Genomic DNA, 25,730 nt, shown 5'->3' on the forward strand with positions numbered 1-25,730 from the left:
ATTCATCCCAAAGCTGTTCTGTCGGGTCGAGGCCAGGACCCTGTGCGGGGCAGTCAAGATCCTCCACACCAAACTCGCTCATCCATGTCTTTATGGACCTGCTTTGTGCACTGGTGCGCAGTCATGCTGGAACAGGAAAATCCCCAAACTGTTCCCACAAAGTTGGGAGCATGAAATTGTCCAAAATGTGTTGGTATGCTGAAGCATTAAGAGTTCCTTTCACTGGAAGTAAGGGGCCAAGCCCAAGCCCTGAAAAACAACCCCACACCATAATCCCCCCTCCAGCAAACTTCACACTTGGCAAATACCGTTCTCCAGGCAACCGTCAAACCCAGACTCGTCCATCGGATTGCCAGACAGAGAAGCGTGATTGGTCACTGCAGAGAACACGTCTCACTGCTCTAGAGTCCAGTGGCGCGGGCTTTACACCACTGCTTTGCATTGCACTCGGTGATGTAAGGCTTGGCTGCAGCTGCTCGGACATGGAAACCCATTCCATGAAGCTCTACGCACTGTTCTTGAGCTAATCTGAAGGCCACACGAAGTTTGGAGGTCTGTAGATATTGACTCTGCAGAAAGTGTTCCTCAGCATGCGCTGACTCCGCTCTGGGATTTTACATGCCCTTCAACTTCGTGGCTGAGTTGCTGTTGTTCCCAATTGCTTCCACTTTGTTAGAATACCACTAGCAGTTAACTGGAATATTTAGTAGTGAGGAAATTTCACGAATGGACTTGTTCCACAGATGGCAACCTATCACGGCACCAAGCTTGAATTCACTGAGCTCCTGAGAGCGACCTGTTCTTTCACACATGTTTGTAGAAGTGTCTTCATGCCTAGGAGCTTGAGTTATACAACTGTGGCCATGGAAGTGATCTCAACACCAGAATTCAATGATTTGGAGGGGTGTCCCAATACCTTTGGCAATATAGTGTATATATGTACGTCTACACACACACACACACACACACACACACACACACACACACACACACACACACACACACACACACACACACACAATAAAAAAAAAACGTACGTTAGGTGCGATTAATTGATTTGACAGCACTAGTCTATATGTAGTCGAATTTAGATGGTGGTAACGTAATTATAAATACATAATTATAAAGTTCAATGAAAATGAAAAGAGCATATGATTCCTCACAATTTATAAAAAAAATCAACCTAAAAAAAACTGAAGCTGATGTTTTGATGTTATTACAGTAGGTGAAAATGCTGTGAATGAATTAAAAAAAAAAACAACCAACGAAATACAAACAAGATTTTATTAAAAAAAGAAATCCAGGAGATCAGCTTTTAAAAAAAGTAAAAACAAACAGAAGATGCTTTTTTTTTTGTCAAAACAAAAAAACAGTAACAGAATATCAGAAACCGTGGCACAGGAAGACAATTTACCGGCTAGAAACTCTGGTTTACATGCAGACAAACCATCAAACTGTTTCTTCAGCTATCTGTACAAAATGTGTGACTGTATAAATAAAGATTATGTTTAAAAAAAGCTGTTCAAGAGACAAGCCATTTGTTCAATAATCACAACTCAACCATAGCGCATGGCTATATGACGAGCTGTTTCTGTGGATCTAGACATCTACCGACCCAATACAACTAAACCCAAACTCTGACCTCTGAACTCCACTAGTGATACCGGCTGATGCTTCTGTTGTTTATGGCTCTGTCTGGTGAACAGCTTGAACACCCCATGTTAGCAGCAATACATTTTGAAACTATGAAATGAGCTGTTCAAAATATTAGCAGCTATTCATTGGAAATCGATGAAATCATGCAAATTGAACTGATTCCGTATCATCCCAGTTGCTGAGAAAGATATAACAGTTAAGATATGCAATGAATCTGATTTGTTATCATTTCAAAGTTTCAAAACCGTGTTTCATGTTTTGTATTTGTAATGGATGATATGATTTAGCAAGCTTAATAACCAGAAAAAAATCCTGTGTTCCTTCATGAGGTGCATGGTATCATTTGAGAAATATCTTTAGACATAGCGTTGTCAAAACTTAAAACATCACCAATAAAATCACATTGACAAAGTGGGAAAGGATGAGAAGTCAAAGAAATAGAAGGGGAAAAACACTTGATCATTGCCATAACCAACTAACTCATGCTATTTCAAATCTCATCATCTCCATGATCATTCATATCATATTTTTCAGTAAGAAACGACTGTTTTTTAACTGTAAAGCCATGTTGAATCTTGGTGGCATTGATATCTTTGGTTGCAGGAATGAATCAATTCTTTGGATGGCATGAAGATTTCAGTCACTGCCAAACGTGTGAATCTCAGTAAACGGTAAAAGAGGTATAGATCCATTTCAGTAACACAACGTTCTTTGAATATAATTTCAACCTATCCTAGTAGCTACAAGATATTTTTATGTAAAAGAGTCTCTTTATGAAAACCATTGAACAGTTTTCAGCTCAAGGTCATGGCTTTACATTCATGACATGTAAAAGCACCAAGAGAAGAAGTAACAGCTGCATCATGAGCCCTTCAGTGTGATAGAAGCCCTTGTGTTTATATCCTATAGAAGAGCCACACAAAAAAGGTACAAGGTACAAAAACAACTCATGTGGAACCATGAGTAAATATACACTCTTTTTAGATTATCAATGACATCAAAGCTTTCATTTCGGATATTCAAACTCTTTTAGAAGTGCATCATGATTGACCAGGACAGTAAATTTCAAGTACAACAACAAACTGCACAGAGAAAGACACGAAGAACATGAAAGAAACTCAAGAAAATGTTCTTCATTTGCACACAAACAAATTCCCAAAAAATCCTATGAATCAGGGATTTAGAAAGGAACAGCAACACACACACACACACAAGCGGAGGAATCCTCATCATCTAAAGACCGAACACTACAGCGAATCTCAGTCGGACGATAAAAACAGCAGCATGAAGGAAGAAAGCACTGAAGAACCGCTTCTGTCCTTCTTCATCCTAATCCTAGTTGTTCCTGCTGTTCATGTTTAATCCCAGCACCATAGCAAAAGGCATTCTACAAACTACCAAAGCCATGATAACACTCGACCTGATGAAGCCACACACTGCATCCATAACCACACAACACACGCTCATTCATCAGCGCTGTGGTCTTGTGTTCACTGAAGAGATAAACAGCCGAGAAACTGAGGCAAACGTGTACAAGAGAATATATCTGGAACCTTGTGTATTTTTCTGACCAATAGTGTTATAATCAGGGCTTGACATTAACATCCGCCAACTCTCCGAATGCGTGTGTATTTCAGCAGAGCACTACTTGCCACTTTAGCGGGTTGAATTTTATACTAAATATATACATTTATTCAGTACTAGACTTTTAAAAAGGCATCTGAAATAATAAACTGAGTGCAATGTAGTGTTACTGAATACTCATTTTCCGCAGAATAGATCTCTCTCTCTCTCTCTCTCTCTCTCCTACAGCGAGTGACACACAAACCCGCCTCTCCTCACTCACTCGTTTCATTTGCTCCGGATGAATATTGTTGGTGTTACAGGGCTTGAATTTCAGCGTGGGATTGCGCATAATTTGACTCGTTCCCGCAGGTTTTGAGATCACACCCAAAGTGCAGCACATAAAGCCGCCTCTCAGTAATAAACTGAGCTCTTTTTTACAGCTTATTGCACCTAAAACAATCAAATACACACAATAATGCAAAAAAGGACGACTAAAACAATTAATATTACTTTCGGAAAAAAATTACACTGTTTTTCTTATACATCAAGTAGGATGACTCAATTAGGCCAACAATTTTAGATCACATGACTAGTGATGGGAGAAACAAAGCTTTTCTAAACTTTGAACCAACTGATTCACAAAATGATTCACTGGTTTGAATCGCTCGAAACGCCACACACTGGTGACCCCTGCTGTTCAGAACAGTGAAAATACAGCGAGAACTCAGCCAAAACATGCATCAAAACTTTTAGAAACCAAAAGCAAATGTTTTATTTAAAGTATAATCTATTAAATGCAATTAACAAAATATTTGTTCGGGTCACATGATGTCACTGTAGCTTTGCGCCGCCATCTTTATAAAGTATAAATATAAATATGGCGGCTTCTATTTGGTAGTGACGTAGGTGGCATCTATGAATCGAACACCATTAAATATGAAGTGCCTTTATAATATGTGCTATTATATTAAATTTGTTTAAGAACTTAGATAATCAGGCCAATAAGTGACTTTTAACTACAATTCTCATTTTGAAATGTCGAAGTCGAACCATGGAAATTTAGAAACATTTCTAGACAGTTGTGATGTAACGAAGCCTTGTTTACTGAAATCACAATGCTTCGGCAGCTTGATACGCGTTCCGAATCACTGGTCCGAAACAAATGATTCACAAAGGTTTTGAATCTTCACAAAGCCGTGTTTCGCCCATCACTAAACAAGTCCAAAATGTCTGCCATATCGGCCAGCGCAGCATATATATATATATATATATATATATATATATATATATATATATATATATATATAATTCATGACGGAGTCTCCTTTTAGTATGTTTAGGTATTGTGACTTGAAAACGAGACAAAAATACTGAATAAAACTGCATAACAATGAACCTTACAGGCCAGATAAAGACAAATGACTTGATTTTCATCCCCTGTCATTGTTATTTTGCCCCACTGCATGTGTTTAATTGATTCATACCAGTAAAACAAAATAATGGCAAATCTTTCCTTCAAGTCTACCAAAATGACAGGTGAGTTTGATTACATATCTGCTTTATGCTTTATTACAGCATGAAGAAAGATTGCTGATTTATGGCAGTCCTGTATTGAGAAGCTTCATCAAGTCAATATGTTATCATCACTTTTATGAAATATTTTTGATTCTAACAAACCACTTAATGTCACTTTCTCTAGACCTTCGTACTGTAAGCCAATGAAATATATTTATGAAACACTATGTACATTACAATTCATATTTCCAACGCTTTTGGAAACCTGAAATATTTGGTGGCAATACATACACCAAAAAATTGCATTTTAGCTAAAGTATGAAGGGAGGAGACAGAAGTTTAACTCTAAAATGATTAATTATACTTTTTTTTAAATAAAAATGACTTGATTCTGAACACTGTAGGCTAACGTTAGGCACAAACTGTTTCACAGGTAATCATTAGATTTAAAATGCCCCTCATAAAACACATTTCTACAAAAATCTGGTTCATGTCAATTACTATGTTTAAAAAAGCTTGAAGCGCATTGAAAAATAACCGGATAATCTCACAATATCAGATATTCTATCTATTTCTGCATCTAATAGTTCATATGAACTTGAAAGACAAATCTGTATTGCCCTGGTATGTACCAAAAAAGATAATTATTTCAATAAATAATAATTTAAAGGGATAGTTCACCCAAAAATGAAAATTCTGTCAGTATTTACTCTCCCTCATGTTGTTCAACCGCGTAAGACCTTCGTTTATCTTCGGAACAGGAATTAAGATATTTTTGATGAAATCTGAGAGCTGGATCACTCCTCCATAGGCTTTTAAGGGATTGAACTTGCCGGCCCCGAAAAGTTATTAAAGACACCGTTAAAATAGTCCAAGTGACTACAGTGGCTCAATCTTAAGTTTATCGAACGACGAGAATACTTTTTGTGCGCAAAAACCAACAAAAATAACGACTTTATTTCAACTATTCATTTCCTTCTCTGTGGGCCTCGAGTCAGTACACTAGTGTAACAGCGTAGAGCTACGTCACACGTAGGCTCACTATTGGCCGACGCTGGTCATGTGTGTGATGCGTGTGTACTACAAAAACAGAAGGGCTACGCTGTTACACTAGTGTACTGACTCGAGGCCCACAGAGAAGGAAATTAATAGTTGAAATAAAGTCGTTATTTTTGTTGGTTTTTGCGCACAAAAAGTATTCTCGTCGCTTGATAAACTTAAGATTGAGACACTGTAGTTACTTTAACTACTATTTTAATGATGTCTTTAATAACTTTTCGGGGCTGCCAAGTTCAATCCCTTAGAAGCCTATGGAGGAGTGATCCAGCTCTCAGATTTCATCAAAAATATCTTAATTCGTGTTCCGAAGATGAACGAAGGTCTTACGGGGTTGAACAACATGAGGGAGAGTAAATACTGACAGAATTTACATTTTTGGGTGAACTATCCCTTTAATGATTGTCTGATGCTTTCGGAGAAGTGATGATCGAATTAGAGTGATTTTATCACTATTTCTTTATAGATTCTTAAAAATGGTACGACATGAAGAAGTGGCTTTAAATGGTTTCTTCAGCAGAACATCACATAGCAAACTCAAAAATAGGACAAAAAATGCACTGTTTGCATCTAAATCTTTACAAAAATATCTTACTGCTGCTGACGGAAGAAAAAAAGGAACAAGTCTAAAAAATAAAAGGTTGCATATTTTACAAAAAAAACATAAAAGACATGTTTTTACTTTCTCTTTTCTCATCCTCCCATATTAAAGAATTAGTTCTTAAAAATAAGAATTTGCCATTACGTGCAAAGAAGAACACATTGTGTTTTCCTTAGCCTTTTCTAAATTATCTTTGTTTTTTATGCTTTTTCGGTTTTGTTATCAAAATAGATGAATGGATAGCTCTTTTGCACAGTCTCCCACTGTTGGCCGAGTGACACCTGAAGAGAGAGGAGTTGAACAAAAGATGAGTGACGTCCTTCTCAGACTCTGTTCTACAAAAGATACAAGCTCCTTTTGTCATCCGTATCCCCTCTGCTACTCTTCATCTGTGGAAATCTGCAAATCTCACAGAGAGATTTCCATTGTCCACAGAACAGTAGAGCACCTGCGGAGAGAGAGAGAGAGAGAGAGAGAGAGAGAGAGAGAGAGAGAGAGAGAGAGAGAGAGAGAGAGAGAGAGGGAGGGAGAGTGACAGAGAGATTATATGTAGTGCCTTGTAAAAACCGTAATTCAGATTTGCCAATTTTCTATTAACTCATTGCTAACATGTTTATAACATGTTTTAACACATGGTTATGTTTTAGCATGTTTTTAGCATATTTCTAACATGTTTTACCAATTAGCTAGCATGTTCCAACACATTACAAGTATGTTGCTAACATTTAACACAATGCTAGTATGTTGCTAACATTTCTAACATGTTGTTAGTATGTTTCTAGGATGAATTAGCACATTGCTAAAATGTTTTAACATGTTGCTAAAATGATGTATCACAAGGTTATCATTTTTATCATGAATAAGCACATTGCTAGCATGTTTTAGCACATTGCTATCATAAATTAACAAGATAACATGTTAAAAAGTGTTTTGCTGTCATGTTTTAACATTGTTAACATGATTTGGCACATAGATAGCATAACGTAGTAGCACACTGTTAACATGTTGCTAGTATGATTTATCATGGTTTTGGAATATTTCTAACATGAATTAGCACATTGCTAGAATGTTTTAACATGCTTCCCACATGATTCAGCACACTGATAGTGTGTTTCTAACATTATTTAACACATTGCTAGAATGTTTTAACGTGTTGCTAGCATGTTTCTAGCATTAATCAGGACATTCCTAACATGTCTTAATGTGTTGCTAACATGCTTTAACACACTGCTATCACATTGCTAGCATTTTTTTACACATTGCTAGCATGTTTTAACATGTTGCCTGGATGATTTGACACATTGGTAACATGTTTCTAACATGCATTAGCACATTGCTAGCATGATTTACCATGGTGTTGGCATGTCCTAGGCTAGTTGCTAAGCTTTGCTAGTGATAAAATATAGTTAAATACTCTATAAGAGTTCATGTTTGAAGGTTTTATCAAGCCAACATAAAAATATAAGCCGCAGTGGCAAACCGGCAATTTGATAGACAGCACTGAATGTTTCCCATCTTTTATGTGCTGTATTACCGTAGCTTCATTTGCTGTGCTGATAGGAATAATTAGTGTGTTCCGAAGGCGTCTCCATGGAAACCTGCTGCTGTTGTCCACTGTTTTCCTACATCACACAGAATAAGAATAAATCAAATGTAAGTAATGAACCAGTTCATCATGTAAAGCATTGTGTGATGATGAGCGGTTGTCGTACCTCTAATGTAACACTAGAGGAAGGCACTTGGGTGTACTGAGGGATGTACGTTCCTTGCATAGCTGTGTTGGGAATATACTGTAGACAACATAAATAAAATCAACGGTTAAAAACTTTTCATTGCATTTTAAAGTGACCCTATTATGCCATTTTAAAGGTTCCTAATGTTGTTTTGGAGTCTCCTACAACACGTTTACATGCATGTGAGCTCAAAAAAATACTTAATTTCCTCATAATATCCTTTGCAGCATCAGCTCTTTTCTCTCTGTGTCTGAAACGGTTCGATCAAGGATTCGTCTCTTCGAACCCCGCCTCTCTGAGAGCTGCTCTGCTCTGATTGGTCAGATGACCCTAGTCTGTTGTGATTGGTTGACCATGTCAGAAACCAAATGCTCTTTATCATATCTGAGTTTCAGCTCTGGATCTTCCTCAGCGAACAGTAACGATGGCGTGGGTTTTACAGTTTCAATCTCATCAAAGTGGATTTGCTTTGTCAGCAGAAAACAGCGTCTTTTCCACATGAACAACACGAACCAAACTCTTCCAGTCTCAGATAAACTACAGTGTTTGAGGGTCAAAGACGTTATTCACGGCAGCCAATGAGGAACATAGACTGACATTATGCAAATTTGTTACAAACCGACGCAGATTCAGCAGGAAGTTAGACTGGAATTACTGACGACTCGTTTCAGTTCAGAATCACTTCTTTCTTTCAGGAGATAAAAACTCAATTTATCTGCACTTTGATCTGTGAAACTTTGCAGATCTTTTACAGTCACAAACAGCTCTATTACACACTACATGAAAGGGAACATCCCAAAAAGCTTAATTAGATTCTAAAACAAAAGGGGCTTTCATTCCTAGGTAGTTCCAGTAACTCAGTTTTAGGAACTAGCCAGCAGTGTGTTTCCCTGAGAAATAATGGTTCCCATAGGAACATTTTCCTGGTTGCATTCGTCGCACTTGTTTTTGTGACTTTTTGATGTGACTGAATTTTGACGGCGCTGAGAACGCAAGAACCTGAGCTCACAGCGCTCGCATTCTCCGTGTTCATTAGTTTACGATCAGTTTAATAGTTCTGTCTGATCTGTTATTAGATAGAGTGTATGCCGTGTGGTTGATGTCCAATATTCCCCTTGCTGAGCAGAAATACATAATCATGTTTCTCTTGGTCCCCTCAAAGTTGCGTTGGATTTTCTCCTCAGTGTAAAGGTTAAGAGGTCCATCTATCACTGTTTTCGTAGAGTTAGTTTCTGGAGTTAATATATAGGCTGCTATAATCTGTGTGTTTGCACTGCTTTTTAAAAAATGCTGGTGTTTCGCGTGTGTTCGGCCAATCAGCGAACACTAACGTCACTGGTAGTTCCTATAGTGCTGGGTTAGACCCGACTCTGAAGAAGGAGCTAATTTAGTTCCTCCAAAAAGCATTTCTAGAACTAAAATCGTTCCCCTAAATCGTTAGTTCCTGCGGTGCGAAAACAAACGCGCCAAAATCCGGGAACTTCCGCCAATAGTTCTAGGAACTATGAAAAGGATCCTCCGGTGCGAAAGCCCCTAAAGACAAACTCCTGTTGAGGATCTATTAAAGGTGAAAGAGCGCACCGTGCCGGCGCTGCCGAGAGACAGGTGACCCAGCTGCTGGGTCAGGGGTCCCATCATAGACGTGGGCTGAATGGACATCGGGTGATCCATAGCTTGAGTCAGAACGGTCCCCTACGCGCAGAGAGAGAGATGTTATAGACCCAGAGAAGATGCATGTAAAGCGACAGTAAAGCATACGTGACACTCACTGCGGGCTGCATGAGGTACGACTGATGATGCATCCAGGACGGGCTGTGCATCTGTGGATTCAGACACAAAAAACATGATATTATTTCTCCAACTGAACCTGAGCCTGAATTCAAATGCACCACACCAGCCAATATTAATTAGCTATCCCACAGTGCATCTGGAACCATATGCTGCTCATTTAATGCCAGATGGTACCATTCGTGACTGGAATGGGACAGGGGTTTGCATCCAAAAATAGCTTTGCATGAGCCTTTATGCACATACATAGGCTACAAAAGTTTGAAATAAATAAGGATTGTAATGTTTTTGAAAGAAGTCTCTTCTGCTTGACAAGGCTGCATTTATTTGATCAAAAATACAGTAAAAATAGTGAAATGTGATTACAATTTTAAACAGCTGTTTTCTATGTGAATATATAGTAAAGTATATTCAGTGTCACATGATCCTTCAGAAATCATTCTAATACGATGATTTGCTGCTTAGTTATCATAAATTATTATTGGTGCTCAATTATAATTAATGGTTCTTATTATTATTATTATTTTTTAAAGTTTTGCTGCTTACAGTTTTTTTAATCAACTTAAAAATTATCAACTTTTTTTCAGGATTCTTAGATGAATATAAAGTTCAATAAACAGCATTTATTTGAAAAAGAAATCTTTTGTAACATTATGTATGTCTTCAACGTCACTTTTGACAGTAAACGCATGTTTTAATGTGTAAATTGTAATGATATTTCACAATATTTCAAAATGATTTTTTCTACTGTATTTTATATCAAATAAATGCACTATCAAGTGATAGGCTAGGACTAGGTGCGTTAGATTATTTTTGTATTGTCTTGCTGTATGTGTAGTTCTCTGTAAATTTTCTATCTAAAGTGACCAAAAAAGCAATTTTAAAGCAGTCAAAAAAAAATCCTTGGGAGGGGATTCGACCTCTTACATTTTGTATGCCTCTTTATTTTAAAACCCACCAGCCGCCCTTTAATGCTAGCAGACTGAGCTGTAGCATCATTCCTCTAATGGGCCATTCAGTGCGCTTTAAACACACGTGTCAGACCTACAGGACCTCAGCAAATAGTATTAGCTTTTGCCTGTTCATCCATCAGAATTCCCACAAGGCCCTGCGGTCTGATATTGTCCCTCAACGCTTGCTGAGTCACTGTGAGTTTCCATCTGGCTGCTGTCGGCTTTGGCACACGCTCAGACTGAGCTCAGTATCTCTATAAAATGATCAAATCTAATCTGGATTGACATTCAGAAATGTGTGATCAGAATGAAGGTCTGCTCAGACATGGAATCGTAAGACCACTGAGTGAACGAGTAACTTAACAGATGTCGCTGTAGGGAAGGATTATCAGTGAACCATTTTGCTCTGACCTTATAAGCGTGTTAATGTGTTTTGATTAATATTGCACAAAAAAACTTTTTTCCTCTATAATATTTGTGTGAGTATGTATACAGAGAACTGATGTGATTATTTTAAACAGCACCTCTTATGCCATTTGACAAAGTCTTGGTGTTGTTTTCAAGCTCTACTAGAACAGGTTTTCCTGCTTGAATGTTGATTATTTCCTCATATTCTCCATTGTTGCGGCTCCTCTCTTCCCAGTCTGTCAGTAACGCTGTTTACGTCCTGTCTCTATGAAGCCCCTCCTTCTGAAAAGCACACTGTGCTCTGATTGGTCGGCTGGAGCAGTGCGTTGTGGTTGGTCGAGCGCTTCGAGTGTGTTTGGGAAATGTCCCGCCCCTTACCATAACCGCCAGTTTAACACACTACTAACTAACTCAACCAGGCCCCGCCCCTTTATTCTGCGTATGAATTATTTAAATGAGGAATATTGTGACGTAATCGTTCCCGGAAGAAACTCAAGACGTTTCAGGGACTTAAAGTCCCCCTGTTGTGATAATCCAGCTTTTAATGTTGTTTATATGTCTATAAGGTGTTTTTAATATGCTTTAAGACAAACCATGTGTAAATTCATAAGTCGACAGCATTGCTGAGTATTTTTGTGGCCTGTTTTAAAAAGAGCTGTTTTGGTGCGTACCACCTTTAATGTAAATGAGCTGCATATCCCTAGATGGCTACAGAACAAGAAAATATATTATGCAGGGAGATAGAACAGGTATTAATTTATTTACATTTGTAATTGTTGCAAAAAATAATACGTGACATAAAACTGTCTGACGCTATTTGTTGTATGGAAGGTTACAAGACGGATGAAACAGCAATTTTGATGTCTTGTCTTTACAGAAAACATCCACAGTTTTAATACAATATCTTTAAAAAATATATTTATAAACGTGTGGTCACACGCTATACAAACAAGGTTTGAATTTTTACACAGACTTCCTACGACGACGACAACAACAACTTTAGACGCATTTGTTGTTGAATTGGCTGACATCGACTGAAATGACTATTTGCTCAAAAATCATAAAATACACTTACTTCTACTGGAGGTGACGTTGGATCGCGAACAGTAGGCAACGATCCACACTTGAGGATTAACTTTGAAGCAAGACCTGCTTTGAATTGACCCTCGTTCACAAAACAGTCTGTCAGAAAATGATTTGCGCAAACATAAACGTATTTTTGAAGTTTAAGTGGCGCCTTTCCTTCCTAAATAAAATCCATCCACTGCGTTTTCAGTGGTTCTGATGTCGGAAGTAAGTGAAAACTACTATGAACATTATTACATCCCAAAACAGAACACTTATGTTTCTTAGGAGACATTTTCGACAAGGCAGCACAAATCGTTAGAACACCGGTCTACAATGGAGGATGGTGAACAGATCACCGAGGGCGGGGTCTATGCCAAAACCACAGTGTCAATCAAACCACGTCGTGGGGCTTGCTCAATTCTACGTCACACTGAACCGAATCTTAGAACAGCTCGTTCTGAGACAGTGCTTATGATGTATTGAAATTGTAAAAAAAACACTGGGTGGATTTTTATCATTCTAGGGTGGTTTTGCTGACATACTGCCAACACACATTTATGTTTAAACACCATGTAAAAGTGAATTTTGCATAATAGGTGCCCTTTAAGGGATACAATTATTGACTACAGGGGTACTTTAGGAACTTTCCAGACCTTTTATTTACTCAAACAGCAACATTACCCGCTAAAGAGAGATGAACATGGTAAAAAGCATAATAGGTCTTCTTTAATGATGCTCACCTGGTAGGACGGTAACTGTGATTGCATGTATGGAGACAGAGAGGTCTGAGCGATCATTCTGTTTGGAGCGATGCTGTACGGAGGAGGATAAAACCTGAAAATAATCAGCAAAAACAATCAAGCTTAAACATCAGCATAAAAAGCATTTAATATTGTGATGATATATAGGCAAATAAACAAGCATTTTTAATAAACACATTCAATGGTAGATGCATTGAATCAGGCTTTGCGTGTCTGTTCTCACCCGTTCTGTAAGGCTGTTGGGTCGTATGTGAGCGTCATTCCTCCCTGAATGTGGAAATTAATACGATTAACTTTACATCAAATGCACAGGGTCGGTACGAATACTCGCATATGTAAATATAAATACGAATACATATATAAATACATATAGAAAGGTTCAGTAGATTATTTGCTCTAAATGAATGGTTAATGTCATGGTGTAATGAACAGAAACTGCTCTTTGTAAATAATTGGAATCTGTTCTGGGAGCGACCTAGGCTCTACCGTGCTGATGGCCTGCACCCCAGCAGAATCGGAGCGGCTGTTCTGTCGGACAACATCTCCAAGACGTTACACACCATATGACTAGTAAGTCAAAGTCCAAATCACAGTCTTTGCTGCCCCAACTTAATTGATATAAGTAGTGTAGAACATTATATAGAAACTGTGTCTATTCCTCGCTTAGTGAGGCCAAACAATAAATCTAGTGTAGGATCTAGCAAAAATCTTATTGTAATTAAACCAGAAAATCTAAATATCAGTGAACAAAAACAATTTCTAAAGTTAGGTCTTCTAAACATTAGATCGCTCACACCTAAGGCGGTTATTGTAAATGAAATGGTCACAGATAATAGTTTCGATGTACTTTGCCTTACTGAAACCTGGCTTAAACCAAATGATTATTTCGGTCTAAATGAGTCTACTCCACCAGGATACTGTTATAAGCATGAGCCCCGTCTGATCGGTCGTGGCGGCGGTGTTGCAACAATCTATAGAGATATTCTTAATGTTACTCAGAAAACAGGTCACAGGTTTAATTCGTTTGAAGTACTTGTGCTAAATGTTACGCTCTTAGATGCAAGAAACAAATCCATATTATCTCTAGCCTTGGCTACCCTATATAGACCTCCAGGGCCCTATGCTGATTTCCTAAAAGAGTTTGCATACTTTCTCTCAGATCTATTGGTCAATGTCGATAAAGCAATAATTGTTGGAGACTTTAACATACACGTAGATAATACAAATGATGCGTTAGGGACTGCGTTTACAGATTTATTAAACTCCTTTGGGGTCACGCAAAACGTCAGTGGTCCCACTCATCGTCTAAATCATACACTAGATTTAATTATATCATATGGAACCAATCCAACTGATATAAATATTATACCGCAAAGTGATGATCTCACTGATCATTACATGGTAACTTGTATAATACGTACTGCTGAAATTTGTCATGTTGCGCCACGTTATCGACCAGGCAGAACAATCCTTCCAACCACTATAGATAGATTCTCAAATAGCTTACCTGATCTATCTCAGCTGCGCAGTGCACCCAAACAAACAGATGAACTAGAGGAAATGACTAGCAGTTTGAGCACCATGTTCTCTAGTACACTAGATATTGTTGCACCAATTAGATTAAAAAAGGTTAGAGAGAAAACTAAAGCACCATGGTACAACAGTGCTACGCATGTTATCAAGACAGAAACTCGTAACTTAGAGCGTAAATGGAAACAAACTAATTTAGAGGTCTTTAGAATCGCGTGGAAAGACAGTATGTCACGTTATAAAAAGGCTCTAAAAGCAGCCAGGGCTGAGCATCTCCGCAAACTAATAGAAAATAACCAAAATAATCCAAGGTTTTTATTCAACACCGTGGCTAGACTAACAAATAAACAAACATCACCAGAGCAAAATATTCCATTACAATATAGTAGTAATGATTTTATGAATTACTTCAATGAGAAAATAGAAAGCATCCGAAACACAATTGTAAATATACAATCCTCTATGATGTCTTATGATTCAGCCTCAATTATGGCCCCTCTAGAACAACTACACCGTTTTACAACTATAGGACAGGAAGAGCTAAATAAACTTATCATTGCATCTAAACCAACAACATGTTTATTAGATCCAATACCCACTAAACTACTGAAAGAAGTGTTACCTGTAGTCGAAGAGCCTCTTCTTAATATTATTAACTCGTCTTTATTTTTAGGTCATGTTCCAAAAATATTCAAGCTGGCAGTAATAAAACCTCTCATTAAGAAACCGCAATTAGATCCAAATAACTTAGCAAATTACAGACCCATCTCAAATCTTCCATTTATGTCTAAAATACTAGAAAAAATTGTGTCCGCTCAATTGTGCTCTTTCTTACAAGAAAATGATATCTATGAAAAATTCCAGTCGGGATTCAGACCGCATCATAGCACAGAAACTGCGCTAGTTAAAATTACAAATGATTTACTTTTAGCTTCTGACCAAGGCTGTATCTCAATACTAGTTCTACTCGATCTAAGCTCTGCGTTCGACACTATCGATCATAAAATACTCCTGGATCGACTACAAAACTACACTGGTGTTCAGGGACAGGCATTAAGCTGGTTTAGATCTTACTTATCAGACCGTTACCATTTTGTCTGTCTAAATGGGGAAAAATCAAAGATAACGTCAGTAGACTATGGAGTGCCGCAAGGATCGGTGTTAGGCCCTCTGCTATTCTCAATATATATGCTGCCACTTGGTAATATTATAAGAAAACATGGAATTAATTTCCACTGTTATGCTGATGACACTCAATTATATATCTCATCACGACCAGATGAAAACACTAACTTATCTAAATTGACAGAGTGTCTAAATGATATAAAATGCTGGATGACGTGTAATTTCCTGCTATTAAATTCAGATAAAACGGAGGTACTACTTATTGGTCCAAAAAACTACCCACAAAATCCCTTACAATACAACTTTAATTTAGAAGGATGTCCTGTTACTTTATCCACTACAGTAAAAGACCTGGGTGTTATACTAGACCGCAACTTGACTTTCGAAAATCATATTTCATATATTACAAGAACAGCCTTTTTCCACCTTAGAAACATTGCTAAGCTACGCAACATGCTATCTGTTTCTGATGCAGAAAAGTTAGTTCATGCATTCATGACCTCGAGACTAGATTACTGTAATGCTTTATTAGCTGGCTGTCCTGCATCCTCAATCAACAAGCTACAGTTAGTGCAAAATGCAGCCGCTAGAGTTCTTACTAGATCAAGAAAATATGATCATATAACACCTATTTTATCATCTCTACACTGGTTACCTATTAAGTTACGTATCAATTACAAAGTATTCCTACTGACCTATAAAGCCCTAAATGGTTTAGCTCCTGTGTATTTAACAGACCTTCTATCGCCATACAATCCATTGCGCTCTTTAAGATCACTAAATTCGAGGCTTCTGGTCATTCCTAGGATATCTAAGTCCACTAAAGGAGGGAGGGCGTTCTCGCATTTAGCTCCTAAACTCTGGAATAGCCTTCCTGATATTGTACGAGACTCAGACTCGCTGTCCCAGTTTAAAACTAGATTAAAGACGCATCTCTTTAACCAAGCATTCACTTAATGCTTAACCTTTGATACTGCTGAATCAGTTCGAATGCATTAACATTATGAACATCAGCTATGCTAATTATTTCCCATCTGCCTTTCTGCTGTTATCTCGGGACGCTAGTCCCGAGGTAAATAGCGTTCGTCAGCTCCAGTTTGTATCCAGCCTCTCACGGAGACTTCAGATGCCCCAACGCCTGTGAAGAGACGACTCGACGCCTGTGAAGAGACGACTCAAAGCCGGCGATATGTTATGCCTTAAATTAATACTTGATTAACTAACTGTATTTTTCTATGTACATTTCCGAAATGCAATTTCTGTAAAGCTGCTTTGAGACAATGTGTATTGTGAAAAGCGCTATACAAATAAATTTGAATTGAATTGAAAATTAAATACTCGTTCGTACCGTATCCCCGTCTCTATGCCAGGGTCGACCGTTCTGTAGGTACTTCGTCTGGTTCTGTCGCTTCTTTTGTCCTCCGTCAGCAAACTTGCATAACAATGGTTCTGAAGGTACTACAGTCGAAGCGACCAGTAAAAAAATTATTAGTTTTAATTTTCTTTAATTGGAATTTATATAAAATAAATAAAATATATATTGTCTACCTGGCACTCCTGGTGGGGTTTTGATATATTTTCCATTAAAATGCTGAATGATGGCTTCACACTTCTCTGTAGATTCCATCCTGTTATACAAAGACATGGATAAAATAATGGTGGGAAAAGTTGTGAAATTCATTTATCAGCTTTATTTTCATGTTTGAACATACTGTATGTATTTCAAACATAAAAGATGGTAAAGGCAGGAATATCTCTGAATGAAGATGGATGGATGGATGGATGGATAAAGTACCTAGCGAAGCCGACTCCTCTGCTGGTTCCGTTAGCGTCCCGTAAGATGCGAGTGGAAATGACCTGACCGAAGGATTTGAGCATGGCCTCCAGCTCCTGCTCGTCCATGGACACGGGCAGGTTAGAGATGTACAGGTTAGTGGGATCCTGTTCCTGTTGCTGGAAATAAATGCAGAAATTACATCTGACTGTATTAATCAGTCGTACAATTCATAGTTTTCACGTGACATCACACCCTTATAGGAACACCCACCATATTAAAAGACCAAATTCAATATACATCTTATTAATTATATGTACAAGCAAGCAGATGAACACAGAATATAGGCTAGACGCAAAGCTCAGTTTCTCGATAAGCGTTTTTCCATTGAAAATCATTATAAACTAATCACTTCAGCATTTAATGTGTTGCAGTAATATTCTGGGCTCATCTGATTGCCTGTATAGTAAGCATTATCAATACGCTGTGAAAATATCACTGTCTTAGAACAATAATGCACTTTTTGTTTTTTTCAAGCCAAGCGTTTTAAAATGTCCCGCTGTTTTTGCTACAGGATGTGAATCACAAATGCCCAAAACCTGCATTTTGTTCACATAATTGAGTTTTTTGTCCTTTGAGATGAAAACTGACAGGCCTGTGCTGCAGTTCTAGGGATGTTTGGGCCTCCAGGTCTCCGCGTCAGTCATTTGACTGAAAACTATGAATTGGTAAAATATTATTTCTCTCACGATTCCTCTAATAATATCCTCGATTGCAATTTACCCGGCAAAACACCGGAAGTGGTGCATTCCATGGACAAGAATCCATGAACAGCTTTATTAGATTATTTTGTAAGGCTGCACAATTTATTTAAAAGTTTTAAAACTAAAGCAATTTAGCTTAGTGCTATTGTGAAATCACAAAGTCTGCAACTCAATTAAAAAAGTATGCGGTGCGGGTTTTAGAGTAAAGCGGGATGCTTTAATTATTTACATGCGAGCAGGTTACGTGTTTCTCATATTTTTTAATATAACTCTGATTGTGTTTGGCTGAAAAAAGAAACTTAAATACACCTAGGATGACTAAAGGGAGAGTAAATTATGGGACAATTAATTTTTTTAACTAACCCTTTAAGTGGGACTTAAATTATAATGATTTGAAATGGTTTAAACCCTTATTATCATCAGCTGACGAGTCAGAATCGTTGTCCATCTAGGTAATTTGGTTAAATTATATTCATTTTAAAGCTTCAGTTTTTTCATTCAGTCATAGAATAACTTCATAACTATAATTTGTCCCTGCCCTCCCAGCCAAGATAACATTTTGTATGTTAGCTATAAGACAGTGTTATCATCTCTGTTATCTGGACTCAAATGCAACAAATTAAAAATGCATCCTCCCAAGACCTTAAAAAATCCGTTTGGAATTTTCTCACATTTTTTTGTCAGGCAGAGAGAGAACTTTACGGCACTGTGTTGAGAATGAATAAATGCCCAAAGTATACATTACTTTTTATACATACCCTAGGATTGTTCTCATAAAAATATGCACATGCAATTACTTTTTCGCCGCTAATTTGTTCGTCCACAAGGTGGCAACAGTGCTTCTGTGCCATTGATTCACAACCAGTCAAAGAAAAAACTGAATGAACAGATCAGAGAGAAACTCTGTAGCAAGCTACAACAACGGATGGCTACATGGATGAGAGATTGGAAAGTTGAGGCATTTGTACAACTCTAGTCTACAAGCCTATAAAGATTATAAAAGTATGTATATGGGTTATGAGACAAAACATTCTGTCCAGAGAGTACAAGTTGTCGTAATGTCCACCTGTGTGTGTGCGCCTAGACCTCAAATTGAGTATAGTTTGAAAGGCCATGCATAAAACTGTGCAAATAAACAAAGTATACTCTGTATACTTTGTTTATTTGTTTATAGTATGCAATTTAGTTTCTCAACTCCAGAATTCAGCACTACATGGCAATGCAGGTTGGAATAATGGCAGGATGCACCATTTCTCCACTGGCTTTTACCATGGCAATGGAAGTAATCATTAGGGCATCAAAATGGGTTGTAGGAGGAGAGCGCTTGGCTTCTGGGATGCGACTACTACCAATCAGAGCATACATGGATGACATGACAACCATGACTACAACGGTAGCCTGCATTAATCGGTTATTGGGGAAGTTAACAGATAATATTGAATGGTCACGAATGCAATTTAAGCCCTCTAAATCAAGGAGCATCTCAATAATTAAAGACAAGGTAGTAGATAAAACATTCTTCATTAATGGTGAGGCAATACCAACAGTTTCTCAGAAGCCAGTGAAGAGTCTAGGGAGATGGTACGATGGGGATCTAAAGGACACAGTTCGAGTGGGAGAAGTTAGACGACAAGCAGTGGAAGGGTTGAAGAGCATAAACAGCTGGTCTCTACCAGGCAAACTGAAACTCTGGTGCTTTCAGTTTGGTCTACTGCCAAGGTTGCTGTGGCCACTGACTATGTACGAGGTTTCTTTGACAACAGTGGATAAGCTGGAAGCGTTAATAAGTTCATACATCAGGAAATGGTTGGGAGTTCCACGCTGCCTCAGCAGAGTGGGACTTTATAGTAAAGGAGTATTGCAGCTGCCAGTCTCTGCTTTAACCGAGGAGTTTAAGTGTGCCAAGGTCAGACTGGAAATGACTTTAGCAGAGTCACGCAACAAATGTGTAAGGGAGGCAGCCCCTGTGGTAAAAACTAGTAGAAAGTGGTCAGCAAAGAAATCTGTAGTAGAGGCAAAGGCTGACCTTCAAATTCGGGATATCGTGGGACAGGTACAGCATGGATAAGGGGGTTTTGGGCTCAGTTTAGCTCCTCCTAAATGGCACAAGGCAGGCCCAGCTCAAAGGAGGAAGCTGGTATTCAACGAGGTGCGAAAGCAGGAGGAGAGGATGAGATGTATAAAGGCCATTTCCCAGGCCAAGCAGGGAGAGTGGATGAGATGGGAGAGTGTGGAACAACGCAAAATGGGCTGGCAAGACCTTTGGTCAATAGAAGAGAGTAGGATCAGTTTCCTTATTAGGTCAACATATGATGTTCTCCCATCACTGCAGAACCTAAACCTCTGGGTAGGAGAGGATCCCTCTTGTCCTTTGTGTTCATCACCTGCCACATTAAGGCACATTTTGACAGGATGTAAGGTGGCTCTTAGCCAAGGTCGGTTTACTTGGCACCATGACCAAGTATTGCGATGTTTGGCTTTAGCATTGGAAGGCAAGCGTAGTATGACCAATAAGTTGCCGCCTGTTCTAGCAAAACATTACACGCAGAAGACAATATTCCTCCGCCCAGGCGAGCAACCACCAAGAAAAGGTGCTAACACCAATTCTCGCCCAGGACAACTGGAAGCTGCTAGGGACTGGAAGATGCTGGCTGATCTTGATCAACGGCTTATTTTTCCACCTGAGATTGCCACCACTAACCTCCGACCAGATATTGTTTTGTGGTCTGGATCAGCACGCATTGTTCAACTGATAGAGTTAACAGTGCCATGGGAGGATGCTGTAGATGAGGCATATGAGAGGAAGAAACTGCGATATGCTCATCTGGCCACTGAAGCAGAACAGCGAGGATGGAGAGTCCAGGTTTATCAAGTGGAAGTGGGTTGTCGAGGTTTTGTGGCACACTCTACAACCCGGTTCCTCAGAGACGTCGGATTCAGTGGCCAAGAGTTGCGTTGCACAGCAAAGAACTTATCTGAAGCCACAGAAAGGAGCAGCAACAGGCTGTGGTTGAGACGGAAAGATTCTAGCTGGCTGTGTACAGGCCGCCATGCTACGGTTTCGAAGATTTCTTGAAAGCTTGAAGAGTCTGTTGGTTTATTTGTATAGGTTGTATAGTATTTACAGTCATTACGTTCCTGTGTATATTGCGTGAATGACGGGCGGTTGGGCAGATATTGAGTTTTGCGGTAGGTGGTATGCCATACGGAACCGTTGCCACTGAAACTGCATATTAACGCACCAGTGGGGCTCGACAGCCTTAGTCAAACGGGTTGGCGCGCATGGTTGGGTTGCGGAGAGATTGTGAGATTGTGGTTAGGTCTCAGCAGCAACTGTTGGTTTATTTGTATAGGTTGTATAGTATTTACAGTCATTAACGTTCCTGTGTATATTGCGTGAATGACGGGTGGTTGGGCAGATATTGTGTTTTGTGGTAGGTCGTTTGCCATACGGAACCATTGCCACTGAAACTGCATATTAACGCACCAGTGGGGCTCGACAGCCTTAGTCAAACGGGTTGGCGCGTATGGTTGGGTTGCGGAGAGATTGTGAGATTGTGGTTAGGTCTCAGCAGCAAGAGGGAAGTAGAGGTCAGTAAGCTGGGCTGAGTTGAGTGGGGGACAGAAGGGGGTGACTCCGAGAAGCCAGAGTCACTGTCGAGCCCTCTTGAGGTGTCGTGGGCTAGTCGACGAAACACTGAGGACGGAAGGTGCCCACTTGAAGACCCTAGAGATGTTCCCTACTCCGCTCAATCCAGAGGGTTGTTATGGGGGGGCCGCACTGTGGTTGCAGCCGTTGTGTGTGCTGACGCGCAAATACACTGCAGCTATTAACACCAGACAGAAGGAGATTCACGTCACCAGATGGAAAGAAGCGTAATTGGATGGAGAAGCATAGGTTACTGTAAAGCTACGTCTTAGTTGGTGATTATCTTGGCGAAAGCCGAGTACAAATCAGCATGAAGTTTTAACACCTACTCAAGTGTAATGGAAATCATGGGCTTTACATCAAAACAGCACACACACACACACGCACACACACGACTGAGAGGCTGATGAAGTGGTCTGAAAATGCTGAAGTAAAAGAGAAACAGAAACACCATCTTCGCTCTGCCGGTCTCATCTTTCCCTGGAGAAAAAGATCTCCTTCCTGTTTCCATGACACGCTTCCCAGACTCTCTCTGAGTCTAAACACATCAGAAGCTTTCTTTAAGACTGAAAATAAACCAAGAATTCCAACATTAATGATCATTTTTCATTTAAGCAACATTAAGCATGCTCACTGGCTATGCTAACACACTACTCTTCTTATTTCTGCATTACCCAGTCTGTAAACGGTGACTGTACACATACCGAGACGATGACATACTGCTACTACTGCCAAAAGATGCAGTGAACACACTGCACATTATACTATATCCCACAATACAATGCCCTCAACTTTACCTTCTACTTCCAGTGTGATAAATGAACCAGAAGTGATTATGTGCTAAGATCTTTTTCTTGGTGCATTATTTAATCAGTCAGACTGTCGAAGTTAACCCTGTAAAGCCTGACATGTACATACAATAATAGCCTGAAACATATTCTTTTATGGAACCGTTAAGTGAACCTTTAAACAAATTTTCTAAAAAGGCATGCACATGTGCTTCTTGAGTATCATATTTGATGGTCCCTCACAGAATATGGAGCTCAAACTCAAACACCTCAGTTTTATTCAGAGGCCAGAATTGAGCAAAAATAAGCAATTTGGTGCAGATACTGATAAAAGATGAAATTCTGATTGTAATGTAAATCAATGAGATCCTCATAACAGTATAACAGAATAGGCTACTTATATAAAATGCATATAAACACTCCCAATAATTTAGAAAGACATTTAAATAAATGCTTAGTTTTATGATAAAAGCTCTGTAGTTTTAAAACATATAATGCAATGCAATACAATGATGATTGAAAGATGAACAAATAAACCTTCCTCAAAAGCCTGATGATCATATTTGATACTAGCATTTGAACATGATTTTTCTAATGATATGGATAATCAAGTAAACTTAGCTGCTTCAGTCTAGTAAGTGTTCATCTTGAAATATTACAAACTATATAAAAAGATTCTTACCTTTACTTTGTAAAATAAATCTGTAAAAATTTCACAGCAAAAAGACATGTGAAGCACGAGCTGAAAGTGGATGTTTTTACAATTATACCAGAGATAGACAGCTCATCTCTTCTCTGATGATGAGGGCGGAGCAACCTGTCACTCACATGAGATCCACCAATAGCAAACCACAAACTGAAAATCAATTCCCCACAGACAAAATCAAGCCCTGCCCACATTTGTTCTTGTTTGAGAAGCAGTTTCACTCAGATATATGGAAAAATAGGAAAGAAAAGACGATAGCAAATTGTTTTGATGCCGACTTTAAGGACACTGTGAACACGTGTTTCAGCTGTATCATGTATCATGACTAGGATGTTATATTGACCAGTCAGCATTCACTTATGTTTTATAGTTGTTTTAAATTTTTTATAGAGTTTTATATTTAAAACAAAACAATTAAAATGAAGCAGAGAGAGGTGGATCAGTTTGTTTTTTCAATGTCAAGTTTGTAGGTTCACCATTGATGTATAGCAAGCATTTATCAGTGTGACCCGCACGCACTCCTTGTGTGTCGTGCGAAATGTAGTCTGGGAGACACCAAGGGATCAACTTCAGAAGATTACAACAGAGACATTCACACATACACACACACACACACACACACACACACACACACACACACACACACACACACACACACACACACACACACACACACACACACACACACACACACACACACACACACACACACACACACACACACACACACACACGACAGCAAACAAATGCCACTGAACGTGCCAGAGAAAAGACTCAGAGAGCCAAGAGAAATAAACATATCTTTATGTAGTCAAATGTGTCAATTAATCCTATCACTAAGAGTAAAGATAGTTTCACATCAGTGTGTGTGTGTGTGTGTGTGTGTGTGTGTGTGTGTGTTTAAACCAGTCAAGCATTACCTAACCAACGTCAACAAACCTGAAGCTTGACTGGTGTCCAGGAAGGCACGCAGGCACAGTTTATGATGCTGGAATGTAAATGTGTATGTACTTACAGGGCACTTTATTTTACAGTCCTGTTCTGCATGTACACTACTGGTCAAATGTTTGGAGTGGGTATATTTTTGAAAGGCGGCTGTATTTATTTGATCAAAAATACTGCAAAAATTTTATATTGTGAAATATTATTACAATGTAAAACCACTAAATTTATTCCTGTGATCAAAGCTGAATTTTCAGCATCATTACTCCAGTCTTCAGTGTCACTCACATGATCCTCCAGAAATCAGTCTAATATGCTGATTTGCTGCTCAAGAAACATTTCTGATTATTATCAATGTTGGAAACAGTTGTACTGATTAATATTTGTGTGACTGTGTTTTTTCCCCCTGGGATTTTTTGATGAATAGAAATTTCAAAAGAACATTTTTTATTTAAAACAGAAAGCTTTTGTAACATTATAATTGTATTTACTGTCACATTTGATCAAATTAATGCATAATTTCTGAATAAAAGTTTTAATTCCTTTACAACAAACGTTTGAATGGTAGCATATATTCTATAGTATATGTTTACTATAATAATTATAATCACTGGTAAAAACTAGGTACTAACCCTGAAACTAACCCTAAACCTAACCTTAAAACATTTTAAACTCATACAGTTACCTCATATTACTATAACCTGAAAATGGTAAATTAATGTTTTTCTTTTAATTACAATTGATAAATAAATATTTTATTGTATTCTTAATTCTAAAAAATGTGCAAATGTTTCATTTTGGGTTAAGGTTTTGGTAAAGAATAATGGACTAAAAATAGCAGAAGTAAACATGAGTTGGTGTGGGTATGAAAAATAAGAAAGAACAACAACAACACGGTCTGTGATTTAATGTGTACTTTTGGAGACTATTGCATATTGTTGGACTTTCATTTATGTTCCACTAGACTTTGAACATGCAAAATTTTTACGAACACTGCAACGTCATACTGTCTTTTGTTAAAACATAAATTCAACTTTTAACAAATACAATAAATCCAAAATGTAAAAATATTCAAAGTACTCCACTTCACAGCATTTTTTAATTCAGGTAAGAGGACATGCTGTGGGGTTTTGAACTTCTACTGGTCACACGTCTTTACGTGATGTGAATTCAAAGGTCGGAGTTCACCAAACCGGAACTTTGGAATGCAGAGAAATTCCGAAACTTCTTTGCATAAACTTGCGTTTGAATGCAATTGAATGGAATGAAAAGTGTAGTGTGACTGTGGCCTGAACTGTAGCGCTGCAGTTTGAATCATAATGTATTCAGTTTTATCACAAGCATGGA

At 38.4% G+C, this 25,730-nt stretch overlaps 2 protein-coding genes across 2 annotated transcripts in view; both read right to left on the reverse strand.

Annotated features, from left to right (window-relative positions):
* Nucleotides 1-25,730, reverse strand: part of hoxc6b (homeobox C6b) — a 357,188-nt gene that overhangs the window by 277,364 nt on the left and 54,094 nt on the right. The gene's annotated exons all lie outside the window — the stretch shown is intronic.
* Nucleotides 6,469-25,730, reverse strand: part of rbms2a (RNA binding motif, single stranded interacting protein 2a) — a 79,172-nt gene continuing 59,910 nt past the window's right edge. The window contains exons 5-14 of the mRNA XM_077204500.1: nucleotides 17,556-17,713; nucleotides 17,309-17,388; nucleotides 17,109-17,218; nucleotides 13,329-13,372; nucleotides 13,085-13,178; nucleotides 9,897-9,947; nucleotides 9,709-9,819; nucleotides 8,107-8,184; nucleotides 7,929-8,016; nucleotides 6,469-6,842 (exon numbers count right to left, since the gene is read on the reverse strand). Coding sequence (XP_077060615.1) covers nucleotides 7,936-8,016; nucleotides 8,107-8,184; nucleotides 9,709-9,819; nucleotides 9,897-9,947; nucleotides 13,085-13,178; nucleotides 13,329-13,372; nucleotides 17,109-17,218; nucleotides 17,309-17,388; nucleotides 17,556-17,713 — 807 coding nt within the window. The 3' untranslated portion in view covers nucleotides 6,469-6,842; nucleotides 7,929-7,935. The remainder of the gene's footprint in view (nucleotides 6,843-7,928; nucleotides 8,017-8,106; nucleotides 8,185-9,708; nucleotides 9,820-9,896; nucleotides 9,948-13,084; nucleotides 13,179-13,328; nucleotides 13,373-17,108; nucleotides 17,219-17,308; nucleotides 17,389-17,555; nucleotides 17,714-25,730) is intronic.

This window comes from Siphateles boraxobius, unplaced genomic scaffold (genome assembly GCF_051911475.1).
Source record: "Siphateles boraxobius isolate OS27281-9 unplaced genomic scaffold, OSU_SipBor_1 5, whole genome shotgun sequence".
Classification (NCBI taxonomy): domain Eukaryota; kingdom Metazoa; phylum Chordata; class Actinopteri; order Cypriniformes; family Leuciscidae; genus Siphateles; species Siphateles boraxobius.